The sequence below is a fragment of the Rhamphochromis longiceps genome, linkage group LG14 (genome assembly GCF_057381845.1).
Source record: "Rhamphochromis longiceps isolate RC_006_pf linkage group LG14, R_longiceps_female_GT1.1, whole genome shotgun sequence".
Lineage (NCBI taxonomy): Eukaryota > Metazoa > Chordata > Actinopteri > Cichliformes > Cichlidae > Rhamphochromis > Rhamphochromis longiceps.
This window is the reverse complement of record NC_140570.1, coordinates 38,558,237-38,579,438: the sequence shown is the minus strand read 5'-3', so window position 1 is coordinate 38,579,438 and position 21,202 is coordinate 38,558,237. Positions and strand designations below refer to the sequence as shown.

Below are 21,202 nucleotides of genomic sequence, written 5' to 3'. Positions count from 1 at the left end.
AGCATCTCATGAATCTGTGCCTGATTCCATCCTTCCACTGCCTCTTTCAACTCGCGTTCACCACCCACAAAGTTCACAGAGTACACTTCTTCCAGTGTAATCTCCTGGTCCAGTATTATGTCATTTCTGCTGGGAATATTCCTGTCCTGTTGCTGTCGGTTGCCACCAAACATGAAAACAAAGTCACCAAAGAAACTGGAGAAGACATTGCTGTGAAAGCTGTGGTGACCCTCTTTGAGCCTGTATTCTCCATACACGTCATACTGTTTCCTTTTCTCCTTATCTGAGAGAACCTCGTAGGCTGCCCCCAAGTCTGCGAACTTGTCCAGGGCTTGCGGGTCGTCTTTGTTTCTGTCGGGGTGTAACTGCAAAGCCAGCTTTCTGTAGGCCTTCTGGATGTTCCTGATTGATGCACTCTTGTGTTCATTTGCATCAACAGCATGAACTAAAATGTCCATTTTAATTTCTGGATCATTTATGGAGATCTTTCCAAGATCAAGATTCACTGGCCAATTAATTTCTGGTTCAGCAAGAAACTTTGGCCCTGACAACCAGGAATCATCCTTGACAAACATCTGTTTAAGGCTCATAGCTCGCTGTTCTACAGCCTTCCTATTATTTGGCATGTTTACCTGATTGCACCTAAAAGGTAAACCAATGGTGTAATGACCATCAACCAACTTGACAGAGTCCATCACTGACTTCATAAACTGCTGGTCTTCTCTAGATAAAGCCAACTGCTCATCTTGAATACATTCTGGAAAGTCAGTCTTCATTTGACGTTCCCACAGTTCATCCAATCTTGCTACGGAAATCCTATTGACACTCACATCAAAAATGTCAGTCTTACGATCCTCTCTGAGAGGACCATTCACCGTCCAACCCAGCATAGTTTTTACTGCATAGGGACCTCCATTTTGACTTCTGACAACCTCCCATGGCTCTAAAGCCTTGGGCACATTGGTCCCGATCAACAGGTCTACCCCGGAATTTATCTCCAGTACGTTAATATGGCGCAAATGTGGCCATCTGTCGAGATCTTCCTGTCGGGGAATATTACGTTGATGAACAGGCATGCTTTTCTGAGTAAATAAGTCAGGCAAGTCACAGTAATGATCTAAACCCAAACCAGCTACTTCCAAATCTGAAACCACGTAGCTACTGACCATTTTCTCCTGACCCATTGTCCGCAAAAGAATGCCAGTTTTCCTTCCTGAAAGATTTAGTCTATTCATGAGCGCTTCCGTACAAAATGAAGCTGAGCTCCCAGGATCTAGAAAAACATAGGTTACTAATGACTGAGTACCTTTCTTAGACTTCACTCTAACTGGTATTATGGACAGAGCACTATTTTGCTCACCGGCCCCAGTAACACCACTGCTTTGCACAGCACATGAAGGAACTTCATCTGGTGGTTCTCTCCCTCCTATAGTTTGCACTGCAACACTTTCCCTCTGCTTGGAGTGAATATGTAAGAGTGTGGGGTGTTTCTGATTACAAACTTTACACAAGAGACATTTCCTACAGTCCCTGCTTCTGTGTCCAATGCGCAGACAACCATAACACACACCATTCTCTTTCAAAAAAGATAATCTTTCACAGTGTAACTTTCTTTCAAATGAAGGACACAACTCCAACATATGCCCTGCTCCACAAAACAAGCAGGCCTTGGTCATAACTGAACCATTTTCTCGCCTCAATGCTGGCTCAATCTTCCCTTCTACCTTGGCTACTGTAGTAGCAAAACTACTCCGCTTAGCCTTAGGGTAAAACTGAGATTTACTATTCCTCGCATCTTTTCTGGTGGCTGTCGGAGGATCCTGTATATCCCCAAACAATGGATCACTTGCAATCTTAACTTGCCTTTCAACAAACTCAACAACATCGCAAAAAGACACTTTACGTTGAAATCTCTCCTGCAAATCGCAGACAACATTTCTCCACTTATCCCTGAGCTTGTAAGGCAACTTTTTTATAACTGCTTGCATATTAGCAGAGACATCCAACTCATGCAAGGACTCAACGTCTCCCATTGCATTACAACATTGCCTTAGTAAAAATCCATATTCCTGCAAAGCCTTCACATCATCAGATTTTATAGATGGCCATTTACTGACCCTTTCAATGTAGGCAGCAGCAATTTTCAGCGAATTGCCAAAGTTCTCTTGGAGCAAAGATTTAGCTTTAGCATATCCATACTCAACAGGCATATACTGACAGCTTCGGACCATTTCTCTGGGATGGCCTCTAGTGTATTGCTCGAGAAAATATAAACAATCCTTAGCACTGTGAGTTTGACTCTCCACCATGTGCCCAAAAGCTCTCATAAATGTTTGATATTGCAAAGGATCGCCATCAAATAACTGAATGTCACGTCTTGGTAACAAAAACAGAGACTGCTGCTCAGCCAATAAAGTTGTAATTTCATTTTGTTTCTTCAAAACTGTGACTAGATGATCATGACCCTCACCACCTTGCACTGTATGTGTGAGAGGTTTTGATTGTGCGTGAGACTGCGAAATCATCTGAGTAGTTGAAACTGCACCTGGAAATACTTGATGTAACTTAGTCTCTGCCCTTTCCAATGAAACGACCTTGGGTTGAAAAGTATTTTTAACCTTGGGCCTTACATCCAATACCTGTGCTTGATGATCACTAGCATCCACACCCTGATATGGTTGTTCTGGTAACACAGGTTTGAACGTCGGAGCATTAGGATTTAAAACGGCTAAACGCCCCTGCTCTCGTTCTAAATACGAATTCATTCCATCAGATTTAACATTAGCAGCACTTGAGACTCGGGACATTTCAGAAGTTTTTAAAACATTCACCTTTGCTGCTGAGGCTGCTATTTCAGTTTCCAAGTCAAGCAGCTCCTTTCTTTTCTTAAGCTGTATTTCTTGTTCTTCCAAAGCATGCTTTTCTTTCAACAACCTCTGTCGAACAAGAAGGGCAGCCATGTCAGCTTCTGCCATTATGCGTGCTGACAAGGCAGATGAAACCATTGAGCCACTGAGTGATGATTTGCTTTTCTTACAACTTTTATTTCCAACATTAGAGATGCTATCACTTGGTTTAACATCATCTATCGCAGCACCTTTACCAACATTCCCGGTGTGCCTAGCAGCACCAGAACCATTTCCAGCAGGTAATGGATCAGAGGAATCAACACCAGGTGGATTTAAATCTGGCAAATCAAGCTCAGACACCTGATTTTTGCTCTGAGGGTTTCCTTTTGCATCATGAAGCCATTTCTTTATCTCCTCCATAAACTCAGTATTATGTGCTCGCACACTTATAAACCAAGCAGTTTGTTTCTCTTGCTCTTCTTGAGGAAGCAAAGGAAGCAAGGTTTCATGCAGATGAGTCGCCTCTTTAAGCAACACAGACAAATTCTCTAACTGAGCCTGAACAGTTGAAACATTATCCTCATATTGCTTTAACTCTTTAATTTTTATGACCTTTTTAATTTTATTAATCTTAGTGTGACGTTCTGTTTGCAGTCTTTCAATCTGATTCTCCAAAGCCTTAGCAGTCGGTTTTGGCTTTCTTTTCTTTCCATCCACATCACCACATTGTATTAATTGGTGTGTCTCCATTTTTCTTCAAAACATTACGAAATCCAAACGCTGAACTGCACCTATGCCACACAGCTTCATTCCAACGCCTCCACTTGATGACATTCACTTCATAAACCCTGGCCATACACAATTGACAGGAGCAATATCCCCCACTAACTGCCTATTAAACCTAACTAACTCCACCTAGTCTTCCGTACATACTAGCGGTGGGTATTTATGTACCTCCATACCGTCAGCTGTGAGGAAGACAAACTGTCTTAAACACAAACTGCGGCGGTACTCCCAAGCCAATGGCTTCAGCCGCCTGATGCACAAATACTAGAAAGCAAATCAGTACAACGCCTTGTGCAGCTGTACTGCTAAAACCTAACAGGGGAACAAGACTCCTGAACAAAATGTGCTTATGTAGCCAAAGGCTTAATCTAAAAGCGGGTGGTAAAAGGCAACAGCAAACTACAAAACTATCATCAATAAAACTCATCTATTTATAAATAATCCAATAAAACCTACAAACGGTTTCTGTTGACAATTTGTTGCGGCTACTCCAACCAATGGCCGCGGCAGGCTAAACATGAGGACCCTGATGACGCGCAACAATAAACGCACAGAACACTTCTGTATCATTTGCTTCTTTATTTCCACATGCAACCGTCCAAACCACAAATCAGCACATGGGATTAACTATCAAACAAACGCACAGACTGCACAAGCAAAATAACTGCAACTCGTCAATAACTGTACTAACTATTATGTCCAATTACAACCTGGTCTATGGCATTAATTAGTACTCCGATATACAAACACCATCAAATTACAGTCAAATATATCAAATCGCTCAAGTTGCGGTCAACAGAAAGTTTTGCCTCGTGCTCACCCTACCTTCTGCTCATCACATCAGGTGCTGTGAACAGGTGAGTGCAACCACATTTATTATCTACCACACCCATGAGACACGCCCAACACCCATACACCAATATAGTGAGTCCATTTAAACCAACCCACTTCAGACGGGAACCACTCATATGGCTCCTACAGTGAGAAAAGGGCCTGTTAGAAATGGGCAAAGGTTTTAAGTGATGGAAACCCTGGATTTCCATGCAAGTGGTGGGATTGGTACATCATCAACCGATGTCTGTAAAACTGCTGGAGCATTAGTCAGAATTTATAATCTGATATTTGTGTTTATGACTAAACACAATATTTATTACAAATAAATCAGCTAAACATCAGTATGTTAATAAGAACATAACAAAAGTTTTGAGCAGTTTTTCCGGCAAGTACATTACAATAATCCTCAATATTTTTATCCAGTGTTGAAGTTCAATGTTGGTAGCAGAGTGAAGGTTTCGGACACTCCAAAGAGTTTAAAATCCAACAACCTTTGTAATATGTAGAACTTTGAGGACCATCACAAAGGCTATAAAGGTAAACTGATCTAGGAGTAAAGTAAAAATTTACTTCTAAATCAGATAGTAAAAATTCCTTTATACGTGTTAAACTTTCCATTTTAGTGCAGGAAGAGAGGAGTTATGTAGAAACACAGAAGGTGAGGGTGCTAATGTTGAGAATGGACTTGTATGACCTCAGATTTTAATGCAGCAAATAAGAAATTACATAAATTTACAGTAGCATAGCATAGCATAGCAGCTTTATTTATAACTCACTTTACATCCAACAAAGTTGACCAAAGTGCTACAAATATAAAACAGAGAAGAAACAGTTTAAATTACATATAAAATATCTTAAAATTAAAAATAATATAATTAATAAGAAACAAATTAAGAGACATCAACAAGTCCTGCTGTGCTAAAAGCCAAGGTAAATAAATATGTTTTAAGACGTGATTTAAAAACAGATAAGGAAGGTGCCTGTCTAACATGTAAAGGCAACTCATTCCACAATTTTGGTGCTGCCACAGCAAACGCCCGATCCCCTCTGAGCTTACGATTAGTCCTGGGCACGCTCAGGAGGAGCTGGTCTGCCGACCTGAGGGACCGGGAAGGTATGTATGGAAGAAGCTCAGAGAGGTACAGAGGGGCAGCATTGGACAAATATTTAAAAACAAATAAAAGCAGCTTAAAATGGATCCTAAAATGCACGGGCAGCCAATGAAGTAAATATAAAACTTCATTATTCATTACAGTATTCATAAGGGTCTTCTGAACTGCTCTTTGTCCAACTGGTATTCCACACTAGCAGTCTCAGAAAAAGTTGTTTCAGACCCAGGAAAGGTATCAGGAATGAGCTTATTGCCACAAAACATAGTGTTTGACCTTACAGAATCTGCAAAAAAGGTTGCTGTTCCTGAAACCCCAGGCTCAGATGGAGCATTAGGGAAAATGCCAATTTTACTCAGTAGCAGACTCAGAAAATTCAATGTCAGAGACCGTTTTTGGGTGGAGAAACGTTTGTGAGAGCTCTGTTTCCTCCTGAAAGAGGGAGCTCACGAAGGCAGGGCAGCAGACACTGACAATGAGCAATCAGGCATCACTGAGGCAGGCATGCTGGTCATTGCCAAAACGGACATGAGCAGCAGAGGCTGAGGTTCGACAGCTCCTGTCTAATCTAACTGACAAGAGGGGTGAAGCAAAACCTAGCATGATGCACATGATGGAACTCAGTACTCTGGGTGTCTCACTGCATAAGGGAATTCTACTAACAGTTTGGTCCTTTGAACCAGATTTCAAAATCTCTCCAGTTCATTTCTGCTAACGCTAACCGATCGGGGCTCAAGAGTGGGGAGTTTGCCTTGTAATCGGAAGGTTGCCGGTTCGAGCCCCGGCTCCGACAGTCTCGGTCGTTGTGTCCTTGGGCAAGACACTTGACCCGTTGCCTACTGGTGGTGGTCAGAGGGCCCGGTGGCGCCAGTGTCCGGCAGCCTCGCCTCTGTCAGTGCGCCCCAGGGCGGCTGTGGCTACAATGTAGCTTGCCATCTCCAGTGTGTGAATGTGTGTGTGAATGGGTGAATGGGTGGATGACTGGATGTGTAAAGCGCTTTGGGGTCCTTAGGGACTAGTAAAGCGCTATACAAATACAGACCATTTACCATTTAACGTCCAGGAGACCTACAAGACCTCTGCCCCATCACTCATAAAGTGCCGTCTGAGAAGGTGAGGCTGAAGCTGCAGCTTCCTTTCTGAAGCACAGAAAGGAATTGGCAAGAATAACAGAGGAGCAAACCACCAGCTAGTGGTGGACAGAGCAGTTGCCCAAAACTGCAAGACCAGGCTTAGAAATCTGTAGCACCACTTGAATTGACTACAAGAAAGCCTATGACTCGATGCTCCACATGTGGCTCCTTGAATGCCTAGAACTATACAAGATCAAGAGGACCCTAGGAGCCTTCGTCAGGAACTCAATAGGAAGGTGGCAACCGCTGGAGGCCAACTTCAAGCCAATAGCACTGTGGTGGGGCGTGGTTTGCGGTGCTGCTGCAGGTGCGATTGACCCACCTGAGCGGCATCCGCAATCACGCCTCACCGGCTTAAAAGTTTGGAGTTTTGGTGAATATGTTTGTTGTTACGTTGAGCTGGCAGCGGGAGACCTGCAGCTCTGTGTGTGTACAGCAACTGGTAAAATCAGAATCAGAATCAGAATCAGAAAGGGGTTTACTGCCAAATGTTGAGCAGGTTTACAACATTAGGAAATTGCTGCGGTGCTTCAGTGCAAACATAGTGTCATAAATAGCACTTAAATAGACATGAAAAAAAATAAAAGTAGGGATAAGAATTAAAAGTGCTACGTAGAAAGATATGTGCATGAGATATACATGGGATATATACATGAGAATAAGAATTAAGAGTGCTACGTTGAAAGATATATACATGAGTGCAGGTGGTGATCAGTGCCAATCATGGAATGATGCAGTGAACACAGCGTAGGGTCATGAGTTAGTAGCGGGAACAGTCATATGGTTATTGTTCATGTGTCCAACAGCAGAGGGGAAGAAACTGTTCTTATGGCGAGAGGTTCTGGTGCGAATGGACCGGAGCCTCCTGCCTGAGGGGAGCAGGTCAAACAGACTGTGTCCAGGGTGAGAAGGGTCAGCTGAGATCCGAGCTGCACGCCGCAATGTCCTGGAGGTGTACAGGTCCTGCAAAGATGGGAGTCTGCAGCCAATCACCTTCTCAGCAGAGCGCACAACACGCTGCAGTCTCTGTTTGTCCCTGATAGTGGCTCCAGCGTACCACACGGTGATGGAGGAGGTGAGGATGGACTCGATGATTGCAGTGTAGAACTGCATCATCGTCCGTGTTGGCAGGTTGAATTTCTTCAGCTGCCTCAGGAAGTACATCCTCTGCTGGGCTTTCTTAATGACGGAGGTGATGGTGGGCTCCCACTTCAGGTCCTGGGTGATGGTGGTACCCAGGAAGCGGAATGAGTCCACAGAGGTGATGGGGGTGTCAGTCAGGATGATGGGGGGGAGTGGGGCTGTGTGCTTCCTGAAGTCCACAATAATCTCCACTGTCTTCTGGCCATTCAGCACCAGGTTGTTGTGGCTGCACCAGGACAACAATAAAGATGATCAAAATGCCACTGGGACTGCCATGTATGTTTACAAGCACAAGTCACCATCAAGTTGGGGAGCTATCAAGGAGATGCTCTGTTCCCACTGCTGTTCTGCATAAACCTGAACCCTCTCAGTGAGATCATTGACAACATTGACTACAGAATGGAGCAATTATCAGCCACCTCCTCATCCACATGGATGACATCAAACTGTGTTGGATTGTAGCTGGTACATCTGTCTCTCTCCATTAAAATACAACTGTCACAAAAATTAGATTTCATATATTAGATATCATAATATTTCTGTAAGTGCTCAAACTTCAGAATTCAGCAGGTTATTGAAAACATTTGCCTTATTTTAGATTAAACCAAGAAAAAAAAGCACTTACCAACATATTCACTTACAGGAACAAGGATATTTTCTGTCATGCACATCTACTATGCAGATGAGTAACACAACATGATTGGCTTGTATGAGTCCAATAAGGCTGTTGATTAGCACTTTGGTGGCAGTGGTTAAACATAATGCTTGTCCTGTAATTTCTCTTATATTAAACCCTCCTTCCTGCCTTTTTCTTGTTCCAGGTTTGTGCCATTGCAGTGGTGCTGCGGAGTGAGAAGGTGGCCTATCGCTGTGTCTTTCGTTGCCAGGAAAAGCAGCTTCTCTCTAATGGTGTGGCCGACATCCACACTGATCACTTTGGTTTTGCCTATGGGACAGCAAACATCATGTGCCCCCTCCCCTCAGGCTGTGAGACACCATCTTCTATTGCCGTGACCTCCGCTGATGCCAACTCTACAAGTACAAGTACAATGTTAACCTTGCTGTGGGGCATGTTAATGTAAATGCCAGTCTGTTTGTCAATTTGGTGTTTGCTTTAAGTTGAAATATCTCAGCAATTAATGAATGGATTTCAAAAATACATCTAGTCCCAGTTCATGGTGTGCATGAGATCAATTAAATACCAAAATATCGACGTACAAAGTAAATAAATAATAAGGTAAATAATTACTTAATTTTTTAAAGGTTCTACAATAATTTTTCTAAACTTTACATTCTAAGTGAACTATTTGATGACCATTCAGGTTTACATTATGTTGACATTAGTGATTTTCTCATTTTGCCTCCTATGTCACCACCAGGTTTAGACTCCCACTCATTTTGTGAAATATCAATATCTACTCTATAGCCTGTCAGTAAAACAAAGCTTCAGGGAGTAACTGATACCTGAAACATTTTTATATGTCAGTTTGACTTTAAGATTGTTTGACCCAAAAAGTATTACTAATTGGAGTTCAGTTACAAAAATAAGATGGTAAAAGTGTATGTTTGTGTGGTCTCTTAAGATGATCCCAACCAAGAGTTTTTAGAGGTGAAGAACCAGCAGGAGAAGACAGAATCTTTTCCTTACAACTTCACCGTCTGCATCTCCACCATGTTTGATTTTACCAACGTGCTGCAGGTACAGTGACATTTGCTTTCTTGCTTTCAGAAGACAGAAAAAATAGATTTTTGAAACTCATTCTCTAAAGTATGCAGACTAAGACAGGAAGAAATAAAACCAGAAAAGGTATATTTTTCCCAGTATTCCTTACAGTTATAATAATAAAGAAACAAGACATTTCTGCCATCCTTGCATATTAACACTTGTTGTTCAAATGTGTTGGATTGTAGCTGGTACAGAGTCTTGAGATGCTGCAGTTACTGGGAGTGAACAGAGTGGTTGTCTATAAAACCAGCTGCAGTCCTGAAACGCAACGAATATTGGACTACTACACACAAAAAGGTGGAGTATGGTATAATTTTCTGTCTGAGTGTGTCTTTCCTTATGACCTCACATCACCAGCTAAAGGCATTTTCCCACAGTGAACACTGAGTGAAGTTGCCAAACACCCTGAACTTCCTTCCTTCAGCTAATCACAACTAATGTTTTGTGATCAAAACATACACTAGTTTACTACAGTTTCCTCTATAAATCACTCCAGTTTGTACTGGATTTGGACTTCTCCAGGCAACTTCAGGATTAGCCTGGAGTTTTCAGTACTATGATAATGGTTCGTGTTTAAACAAGGAATATCAATATGGCATCATAGACAGAAAACCTAACCTTCTCAGGGGCAGATCATTTGTAGGATAAGAGATCAACAAGAGGTTAAGTGTGAAATCATTACTGACCAATCAATTCTTTTGAAAATGACATCATATTAAACATGTTAACCTGGGTCGTTTGGCTCTTGGCAGAGGTGGTCGCGTCTTTCTCCCTCATCTTTCCTGCTTGGCTTCTCTTGTCCTTGTCTAGTCTTGTCTAACTCAAAGAGACTCTCTCTGTCTTGTTCTCTAACCAAGAAATTACGGATTTGATCAATTGGTCTCTTGATGCAATTGACATCCTCTTCTCAATGAGAACCCTGGGCAGGCTGAATGGAGGGCGTTGAAGACATCTACCTATTCGGAACCATGATAACGGGGTTCTTGCTGATTGGAGCTGGCACGGCCCTGGTTTACTGACGACTAATGGAAACGGTTACAGCTGCTCAAAATCCCATAAGGCTGGCTGGATTGATGCCGTGGATAGAGCCACAAGTACTCAGACAGTGTTTATTGAACGCAATATGGATAAAATCATAGAGAAGCTTGCGACTCCGCAACAGGAAATTGATAGATCTGTGGACCAATGATGGAACTGGAATGCAGAAACCAAACCTGAACAACCACTATCTTTATGTGGCCTCCCCTAACCAGCTGGAAGCTCCAGGGCCAAAGCTGGAACAACAAATTCTCCCAGATAACAAGACGGTGTATGACTCTCTGCCCTTTCCTCCTACTTCTTCAAGATCACCTGCGTCGGCTTGGGGATTGTCGACTTTTGTTTAAAACTGGTGAAAGGGCACTCTCTCTCGAGTTGGACAAACAGACACACACACATGCACATGCACAGCTGAAATGAGTGAAAGTTAAAACTGTCTTACACATTTTGTCAGATTCTCCCGTGTCTTTATGTTCATGTTTCCACTGTTTATGCAAGTGAGTCATCTTGACTTGCTGTGTATTACAGAGACCTGGAACTGTTTGGTGGTCTCAGTATTGAGACTGCATGAGCTCTCACAGGATCCTTCCGTGGCCATGCTCACAAACTGGATTTATACTTAATATTGGTTTCTCTAATGTTTAATGCCATTAAAAATGACTAAAACTAAGTACCTAAAAGAACTGATAGTTCTCTGTGGATTTATGTATTTTTTATTTTTTTGTTTCACACATGGTACAGCAGTAATTCATTTCCTATACACAACCTTCCTTTCAATTAACAACAGAGCCTTTCACTTAGTCACACAGTCCAGTTCTAATATTGGAAACCTTTATGAAAACTAGCATTCATTCTTGGATCATGTTTGAGAGCAACAGATGAGAGTCTGTTTTGTCTGTTTTTAGTGCAGCCAAAACCTTAGGTTGTTTTAATGAGATCATTAAGTTTTTGCGTTGGGTTGTTTCTTAGCCATGTCACTGCTGCTGCTCCAGGTTGTTTATTACTCTAGTCTTATTCACTGAGACAAAAAAAAAAAAACAGGTAATGTTTTGTTTTCATGTGTCTGCTTCACCATAAAGATCCAGAATGCATTTCACCAGTTCAATGATTTCAGTTTGAGGTTGGAGTTGCAGTAATTGTAATGTCTAGTTTTAATTACTGACATTGAACTGCTTCCAATGTTTTTTTCTCAGGTTTACTGGAGGTGATTCCTTGGTCTCTGTCCAGATATGTGAACGTGTCTCGTGGCTGGCTGCCTGAACATGGTCCCGGTGAACTTCACTACTTTGGTCAGATTCCTGCTCTCAATGACTGCCTTTACAGATACATGTACCAGTCCAGATATGTGGCTCTACATGATATAGATGAGCTCATACTGCCCCAGAAAGTCGTCAGGTATGTGTGTGTATTTTCATGGTTTATTATGAAGATGGAAAATATGTGCAGTGATATACTAAAACATGTGCTGCAAACATACATGGAAATACAAAATATAAGACAAAACAAGAACAGTTTGTATGATTAGAGAGGTCAATGAGGTTGAAAGTCAATATTTATAATGTTTTAGTAGTCTTTAGTAATAGTTCTCCAGGCTTCTTGAAGGACATTCAAAGCTCTTCTTTGGATGTTTGCTGCCTTTCGTTTTGTCCTCTGTCAAGATAATCCCCTAACCCTGGTGGTCCCCGTTTCATAGCGTCGTCACGTTTTTGACTCAGTGCACGTTCTATTACATCTGGGGTTCCGGGCCTTTGTTAAATTGGTCAGCTTCAAGTTTGTTTGGCCAGGCCTTCGCAGGTCTGTTAGTGAATGGACTGCAGCGTGCGTTCCATGCCAGCATGCAAAGGTCCATAGGCACACCAAGGCACCCTTTGAACCATTTCTCATCCCTGGCAAATGTTTTTGATCATGTGCATGTTGATCTGGTGGTTCCTCTACCGCAGTCACAGGGTTTCACATACCTTTTGTCCATGGTTGATGGGACCACCCGGTGAACAGAGGTGGTCCCCCTGATATCCACAACTGCGGCGGTGCTTCCGTATTTCCCTGTCTCAGGTTTTTATGTTTCATGTTCCAGGTTTCTAGTCACAGGCTTTTTGTTCCTTTATATCAGGGGTAGGCAACTACAGGCCTCGAGTGCCGGTGTCCTGGAGGTTTTAGATGTGTCCATGATTGGGGGCCCATCCCTGGCGCATGGTGCCGCCGGTGTGTCGAGCCACCTGGGGGGCTCTTCAACTGGTGGGGGAGATTGTCACACCTTGCAGGAGCTTTCCTCTCCTCAGGAACTCTCTGCAGGAGGGGGAGATACAGGAGAGGTAGAGGAAGATCTCAGCCTGGGCGTCTATCGTCTCATGTAATCTGGAAGATGAGTGGATGGGGGGGTGGGTGCAGTTTTCTCTGTGGTGGGGTTGGCTGGACTGTCCCGGGCTCTGTGGGGCCGGGGGGCGCTGCTGCGCTGGGCCCCGGTCTGGATGGGCCTGGGCCCCCTTTCCCTGGCGGGTCGCGGAGTATGGGAGTGCCTACTGGGGTCAGCGGGGGAGCTGGCCCCAGGGAGGGGTCACCTGCCCCTCCCTTCCTTCCCTCCCCATCTCCAGCTGCCTCCCTCTTCCCGCTCCACCACAACCACCCACACATGCGGGGCCTTGGAGTAGGGGTATGTCACCAGGGTGCAGAGGAGGCTACCCCCCCCCCCCCTCTGTCCCCTTCTGGCTGCCTCTGCCTCAATTTTATCCCACAACTTAGACATTCACATTACTCACACCCTCATTACACATACATATAGGATCTTGGGGGTGGGCACGATACACGGAGTCCAAGTTACCATCAGGGTGTACACCTCACCCCTGGCATCGTTGCCCACCTCTCAATTTTAAATACACGTAGACATTGAGGGCTAGCAGGAGGGACTATGCGCTTACCTGCTGCTCTCTGGCAGGTAGCTCCATGCCCTCCTGGGTTTTAATTGCACCTTAGAACACACATGCATCAACACTACAATGAGCGGGTGGAGGGAGGTTTGGAGTCTTCTCTCACCCCCATTCTCTGCGGCCTGCTGGAGCGGGGGGGCTAGGAGGAGTTGGCCGTCCGACTGCGGTCTGGGGTGTGGGGCCTCCCTGCTGCTGCGGAGTCGGGGCGGTCTGCCTCTCCCCACCGCAGGGAAAAGGGTAACACCACCTGGGTCTGGGTGCAGTTCCCCCCTCCAGGGGCAAGGGTACCTAGACCCGGTTGGTAGAGTACGCTTGGGGAGTGTGATCGTGTATACAGCGTCTCTTTATGTCTGTCTCCACGTCGGTTGAGTGTGGTGTAAGTGCATATGAGAGCATGAGGGTGGGAATGGATGTTTGTGTCTGTGTGTGCCTGTATGTCTGTGTCTATATGTCAGGTTGGGTATCAGACGCCACCTCTCTGGGGACATCTCAGGCCTCCAAACCTTGGAGGGCCTATCTCCACCCACCACCACTTCCCCTGCCGGTGGCGGACTCCCTCAGGTGTCGGTGCGTTGGTGGTTCTTTGTGTCTGGGGGTGGGCGTCCGGGTACACACCGGCTCACTCCTTGGCAGCCGCTTATTGGGGCTCGCTCGGGCCATTTCGGAGGTGGGGTGCCCCCGGCCTCTCGGCCTGGGGCTCGGTCACTCAGGCACAGCTGGCTGCCGGCGGAGCTCACGGGCGCGTCACTGCAACTCCCCCTGGCTTCTGCTCCGCGGCTGCTGAGTGAGCCCTCATCTGGGACTCTCCTCAGCTCTTACTGGGACAGTGGCGCGGCTGCCCCTCTGTGTGTCTTCCTTGGTCTCTTGTGTTCTGGGGGCCTCTGGATGTCTGGAGTTTTGATCTCCTCCATACCTGCTTGATACCATAGAGGACAGGGCTGTGGCTCCCCACACTCCCTAGCAGATCATTACATGGAGAAACCTTTGGAATACAAGCATGCTGATCCACACAGGTATGCACACAGGTGTACACATGGGTGTTCACAGACGCGGACTACAGCTTTCTTGGCTGCTGCCTCAAAGCACATTGTGCGCTGTCTATCTTGCGTGCTGCACAATATCGTTTATTATTTAGTAACTATTGATATCTACTGCTAGCTAGTTTATTGTGATGGTGCTTTTTTTTTCTTATTATGTTGCTCTTTGTTGTTTGCTTTCTCTTCTGTTTTTTTTTCTCCATACAGGTGACCCAGGTGTTTTGTTTTTTTTGTTTGTTTGTTTGTTTTTTTTCTCTCTTCCCCCCCTTCTCACCGTCTCTTCTCCCCTTTGGTTTTCTTTCTCTCCCTCTCTTTCTTTCATTCTTTCCCCCTGTCCTATCCCCCAGTCATGTCTGTCCCGTTTGTAGCGACCAAAAATAAAATAAATTCATAATTATAATAAAGGTCAATCAAATGGACCAATATGGCAAGGCCATGATGATCCACTTGGTAAAATAAATCCGCTTGGCATCTTTCTTGGCCTTAAGACAACAATTCTGATGGCTATAGATCCAAACGGGACAAAAAAAAAAAAAAAAAAAAAAAGATGTGTCTATGATCCATCACAGCTGATTTAAAGGGCTAAATGACTCCTCAGCATTTCTTGAAGTTCTCCAGAGGCCTGGTAATGAACTAATCATTGGATTCAGGTGTGTTAACCCAGGGTGCGATCTAAAACCTGCAGGATACCGGCACTCGAGGCCTGGAGTTGCCTACCCCTGCTTTATATTATTATTTTGTACCTGCTCCCATCATTAACTGATCATTAACTAATAAAACATTCTTATTGAACGATTTTATGTATTGAAAAAAAATTCGGAAACCTGACGATCTGGCTTTGACTTTTTATGCCTCATCAAGCTTTGCCTTAATCGTCAATTCTTTATCAGTCAGCATCAGACATCCAGTCATCTCAAAACCAGTTCTCTTGTTGTTCAGTCAATGTTGAACATTTTTCTTCATTTGAACTTCAGCTTATTAAAGTTAGGAATAAGTGATTTTTATTTTGAAAGTACAATAAATAAATAAAATGTGTTCTCTTATATTTCTTTTATACAACACTTTGATCAGCTATTTATCTTTTTTTTCTTTGATAGGAATGACAAATATCTTGCTTTATAAATTTGAAGTCTGCAGTATGTATATACGATGTAGAAAGGAGTAAAAACAAAGAAAAACCATTAAATAAGAAGGTGTGTCCTGTTGGTGTGTATTGATGACAATGTCAGCCAAAATTTGGATTCATGACACCAATAGTAAGTTAGTAGACTTGCCTAAACGATTCCCAGGTTAGTGAAATAACAAACAAACAAACATTAAAAGTAGAAGGTCAAGTCCAAGGTTTGGTCCTGAAATATGGGAAAATCCAAAGAAAAACTTTGAGAGATCACTTAAGATCACTTAGAGATCACTTAAAACACATTATTGAAATTGTTTTCAACTTTCCTGCTGTGGTTAGTCATCTTTTAATTGCTTGTGTGCTGTTCAAGTGGTTTTACATGTTATAACTATCTTGTTATTCTGTTGCCAGCTGGGTAGAGTTGTTGCCGCTGCTGGAGAACAAATATGGTGCCAACAAGTGCTACATGTTTGAAAATAACGTGTTCCCCATCAATATCATGTTGGCTCCTCCAGCATCCCAAAGTCTGCCACCACAGACTGACTGGAAGAATGTCACTGGTGTGAACATTTTGGCTCACCTGTACCAAGAACCAATCATTGAGGAGACTCATTACAGTAACTTCAAGATCATTGTCAACCCTCGAGCAGTGTTTTCCACAACTGTTCATGGGGTTCTGAAGTCACAGCATGGCTGCTCCTGGATTGACAGGAACATAGCACGGATGTACCACACAAGGTAAATTAGTTAAACAATTCCTCATCATTAGTTGCTACAAAAACCAGCAAAAATTGTGCTCAATCCCATGATAGTCTGTTTCCCTTTTAATGCTATTCTGCTGTGCTTCACTGGATAAACCCATTATTAAATCTGTTTGTTTACCACACTAATATTTCTTTCACCTTCCTCTCTTTATCAACAGATTCATGTTTTTGTTCCTGAGCAGTGACTTTTAATTTATTAAACGCTTAGTTCCTTTTGTTCTGAATATTGTGGATATTATTTATACATTTTACAGATTTCACCCTTGTGCATTAAGATCTATTGTTTCTTTAGACTTTCTGGGGTCAGAAAGAATTTATAATGGTAGCCAAACAAGGACACTCACCGAGTTCCAGGAGGATTTGATGAAAATTGTAAAGAATGTATTTACAGTCAAATCTGATTACAAACAACTTGGAAATTTTTCTTTATACAAAACAATTGTCTAAATAAAGATTACTTATTTATCACTGTGTTTTTACCTGTAAGATATACTTCCAACAGCATCTTTGCTAGCACGTAATTTTTAGATATTTTTATTCTGAATCTTTTGTCTCTCTTATAATGTATTAAGCACATACAAACCTGTTTCATACAATTTTTTTTGCAGATTTCCGAGACAACCCAACCTGGCAGAAGACAAGCTGATTTATGATGGCAGACTGCTGAGCTACAGCGCCCACTTCACACCAGCTGTGAACAAAGTGCTCAGAGAGACTGGATTCCTACCAGAGCACAGCACACAATAGGCTTGGTGCATAGCTAACTCCCTTTGAGAAACAGAAAATAAACAAACAAAAAAAAAACAGGGGAAGTTTTAGGAGTGACGGCGAGAGAGAGAGAGAGAGAGCGAGTTTTGAGATGTGAGAGATTCGTGACGTTTAGCGTGTTTGGAGTGTGTAGTTAATGTTGTGTCTTGTGTAGTTAGTGTGTAGTGTTGTGGATAGTTTTGTGCTGTGTGTGAGAACAATGAGGCGACTGCTGTCTCCAGGTAGAAACAGGAGTGATACACCTGCTGCTGTCAGACCTGCAGGTATCAGGCTGTGATGTTCTTCTTTATAGTGGACAGAAATTATTTCTTTTGGAGTGGCACAAATAATGTGTGTGGCATCTTATTGAATGCAGAACAGCTGATTGTTCTGTAAATAGTTTGAAATGGTTATTTAAAAAATCAAGGTAAAAGGTAAATGGATGCAAATAACTTTGTTGTTTGCAAAACTTGTGCATATGATTTTAAAATTGACAATTTATATTTACATTTAAAGTTATGAAATATGATTCATTAAACATGTTTGTGGTTGTTACAGTAAAAAAAACTTTTTCTACTCTGATTTTTATGTTTTTTGTCTGATTTTAGATCAATTGTGTTAATACAGTCCGTAAAAATGAAAACAAAACTGTAAATTCAGACACGTGAGGTTGTGCTGAAAAGGATGATACCAAACGAGGCAAATAAATAGTTTTTAAAGGTAAAATGTGGAGGAAACATCAAAAGTAGTTAAAAATGGCCGATTATACCCTGGACCCCAGAGGGTTAAATGTTTTTTTTTTTAAAGTAACGCAATAGTTACTTCAAGTAATTAATTACTTTTAGAATCTTGTAACTCAGTTACTAACTCAGTTACTTTTTTGAAAAAGTAACTAGTAACTATAATTAATTACTTTTTCAAAGTAACTTGCTTTGAACACTGCTGTTCACCGGGACAGTTTTGCTTGCAGAGCTATGGACTCCTCCTCCTTCCTTTGAGTCACGGCTTCTTAAAGTTGGTTCATCAGATATGTTTTATTGTGTTTTAATTTACTGCCCTCCCGGCCCCGCTGGTGTTTTTATTCAAGATTTTACAGACTTTTTAGAATAATAATTATAATGTGTACTTTATCGATCCCCGTGGGGAAATTACTCTTTCTGCATTAGTCTTTTCCCATTTACTTAGTGAAGCAGTGGGCAGCCACAAATCAGGCACCCAGGGAGCAGTGTGTAGGGACGGTACCTTGCTCAGGGATACCTCAGGGTAGTGGATTCGAACCCCTGACCTTCCAATCATGGGGCGACCACACTACCTACTGAGCTTGCATTATTAAACTAGAGAAGGTCTTAATGATTGGGGATTTCAACCTGCACGTGGATGATCTTAGCTGTAGCATGGCCTCTGACTTTCTATCCATTACAGACTCTTTTAATTTTATTCAGCATGTCTCTGGACCCACCCATGTTAAAGGCCACACCTTGGACCTTGTGTTTTCTCTTGGCTTAGACAAAACTAATGTCTGTGTTAAGGACACAGGTGAGTGACCATTCCTGTGTTATTTTTAATCTTAGCTTCCCTCTGTACACACCACCTTCTAATCTCATGTTCCATAAGCGGTTCATGAATCAGGATGTTGCTTTGAAGTTTTCTAATTTGTTGGACCGTTATGTGATCAGTGGCTGCACTGATGCTGATGTTGCTACTCAGTGTTTTAACAATCACTGCTTGGAGATTTTAAATTCAGTGGCACCTATGAAATCTGTCATTGCTGCCCCAAAAAGAGCTCATCCATGGATAAATGATGACATAAGGAAGGTCAAAATAATCTGTAGGAAAGTAGAACGCCTTTGGAAATCAACTAAACTCGAAGTTCACAGGCTCCACCTTAGGGAACTTTGGGTTTCCCTACATGAAACCATAAAAACAGCCAGATCAGGATAGTTTTCTCAGTTAATCTCATCAAGCAAGAGAAATTTCAAGGTACTGTTTAACTCCATAAACTCTATTGTTTCCCCCGTGGTCCACCCAGTACCCGTGACCTCCATATCTGAGAGTGATGACTTTCTGAATTTCTTTGTGGATAAAGTTGATAATGTCCGTATGAGCATTGGTTCTTCAATACTGTCTGTTTGTGTCTCTGGGCCACCTCCCCCTCATTTAATGTCAGTGTTTAACCCAATGACCATACATGACCTTTCACTCCTGCTGGATAAAATGAAAATTACCACTTGTGCAAATGACATTCTACCTGCTGGGCTGTTTAAAAATGCTCTCTCTGTCATTGTAGAGATATGCAATGCCTCTCTTTCAACAGGTGTGGTCCATAGGTTCTGTAAGCATGCTGTTGTTGAGCTGATATTAAAAAAGAGCAGTTTGGATCCAACTCAGCTTAAGAATTATAGGCCTATCTCTAAGCTCCCGTTACTGTCGAAAATTCTGGAAAAAGTATTTGCAGATCAACTTACTTCTATTTTAGAAAAACATGAAATCTATGACAAATTTCAGTCAGGTTTCTGTAAAAGTCACTCAACAGAAACCACATTACTTAAAGTCTCTAGTGACATTATCATGTTAGCTGACTCCGGAGCATCCTCAGTCATGGTTTTGTTGGACTTGACATCTGCCTTTGACACCATTGATATCTCTAATCAAACAGCATCTTGGTTCTCTTGGCTCATCTGTTCACCTGAGCATCAGGTACCTTGGTGTGATCTTTGATTCTGCCATGTCCCGAGAACAATACTCTCGACAGTTAATTAGGAACTGCCTTTTTCAGCTAAGAAACATCTCCAAACTTCGAACTTTGCTGTCTAAATCTGCGTTAGAAATGGTTATTCATGCTTTTATATCATCTCGCTTAGATTATTGTAACAGCCTTTTCTTTGTTTAAGCAAAAGGAATCTGGACCGTCTCCAGTCAGTCCAGAATGCTGCTGCAAGGCTTTTAACTTAGACACGAAAAAGAGAGCACATTACACCAGTTTTACATTCATTACACTGGCTTCCAGTACATTTTAGAATTCATTTTAAAATCTTGGTACTGACTTTTAAAGCTTTGAATTGTGATGCCCCTGCCTACATTTAGAACCCCACGCTCCCTCTCGCAGCCTGAGATCATCTAATCAAAGGCTCTTGGTAATCCCCCAAATACGTTTTAAAACCAGAGGAGATAGATCTTTTAGAGCGGTGGACCCCAGGTTGTGGAATGCTCTCCCTCCATCATTACGTTGCCTTGATTGTATTTATTCTTTTAAAAAGCAGCTTAAGACTCATTTATTTAGATTGGTTTTTAATTAGATTTGTGCTGTATGTTTGATTGTGCTGGGGGGGGTTGATTGTTTGTTTGTTGTTTGTTTGTTTTTTATGCATTTCTTTTTTTATATTACTGTGAACTACTTTGTGGCTTTTATCCTGTGAAGAGTGCTATATAGATGAATTGAATTGAATTGAATTGAATAAAGATTTACCTAGCATTGCTAGGATTGATTGATTGATTGATTGATTGATTGATTGATTGATTGATTGATTGAATCTTTATTTTGAATATGTTGAAGAAGTTAAACAACATGAAAATAAAAAGAGACAAACGAACAAAGCAAAACAGAAGGAAAACGAGCACCCACAACTACGAATAACTTTCATGTTCAAAAAGGAGCAGGAGGAAGCATGCGCTTATTCAATCCCACCCCCTTTCCACTATCTAGTAATCAATGTTTTTTAATGTATTAATTATATGTATATCTATCTATATACATATACATATGTACATACACATATACATACATATACAGTGGGGCAAAAAAGTATTTAGTCAGCCACCGATTGCGCAAGTTCCCCCACTTACAATGATGACAGAGGTCAGTAATTTGCACCAGAGGTACACGTCAACTGTGAGAGACAGAATGTGAAAAAAAATCCATGAATTCACATGGTAGGATTTGTAAAGAATTTATCCGTAAATCAGGGTGGCAAATAAGTATTTGGTCACCTCAA

At 42.3% G+C, this 21,202-nt stretch overlaps 1 protein-coding gene across 1 annotated transcript; it reads left to right on the top strand.

Moving 5' to 3' along the window:
- The first annotated feature begins 8,550 nt into the window (after window positions 1-8,550).
- On the top strand, window positions 8,551-20,826 carry LOC146654721 (uncharacterized). Its single transcript, XM_085429336.1, has 7 exons — window positions 8,551-8,577; window positions 8,676-8,892; window positions 9,438-9,553; window positions 9,766-9,877; window positions 11,812-12,013; window positions 16,111-16,437; window positions 17,072-20,826. Exons 1-7 carry the CDS (start codon window positions 8,551-8,553, stop codon window positions 17,208-17,210), a joined length of 1,140 nt encoding a protein of 379 aa, XP_085285462.1. The 3' UTR covers window positions 17,211-20,826.
- The last annotated feature ends 376 nt before the right edge of the window (window positions 20,827-21,202 follow it).

What these genes read in the sequence shown, in the direction of transcription:
- LOC146654721 (XM_085429336.1), top strand. Translation starts at nt 8,551, where the DNA reads ATGATTGGCTTGTATGAGTCCAATAAG. An exon ending in CGCTGATGCCAACTCTACAA is followed by an intron (nt 8,893 to 9,437) that starts GTACAAGTACAA and finishes TGGTCTCTTAAG; the next exon opens with ATGATCCCAACCAAGAGTTT. An exon ending in ATTTTACCAACGTGCTGCAG is followed by an intron (nt 9,554 to 9,765) that starts GTACAGTGACAT and finishes GTTGGATTGTAG; the next exon opens with CTGGTACAGAGTCTTGAGAT.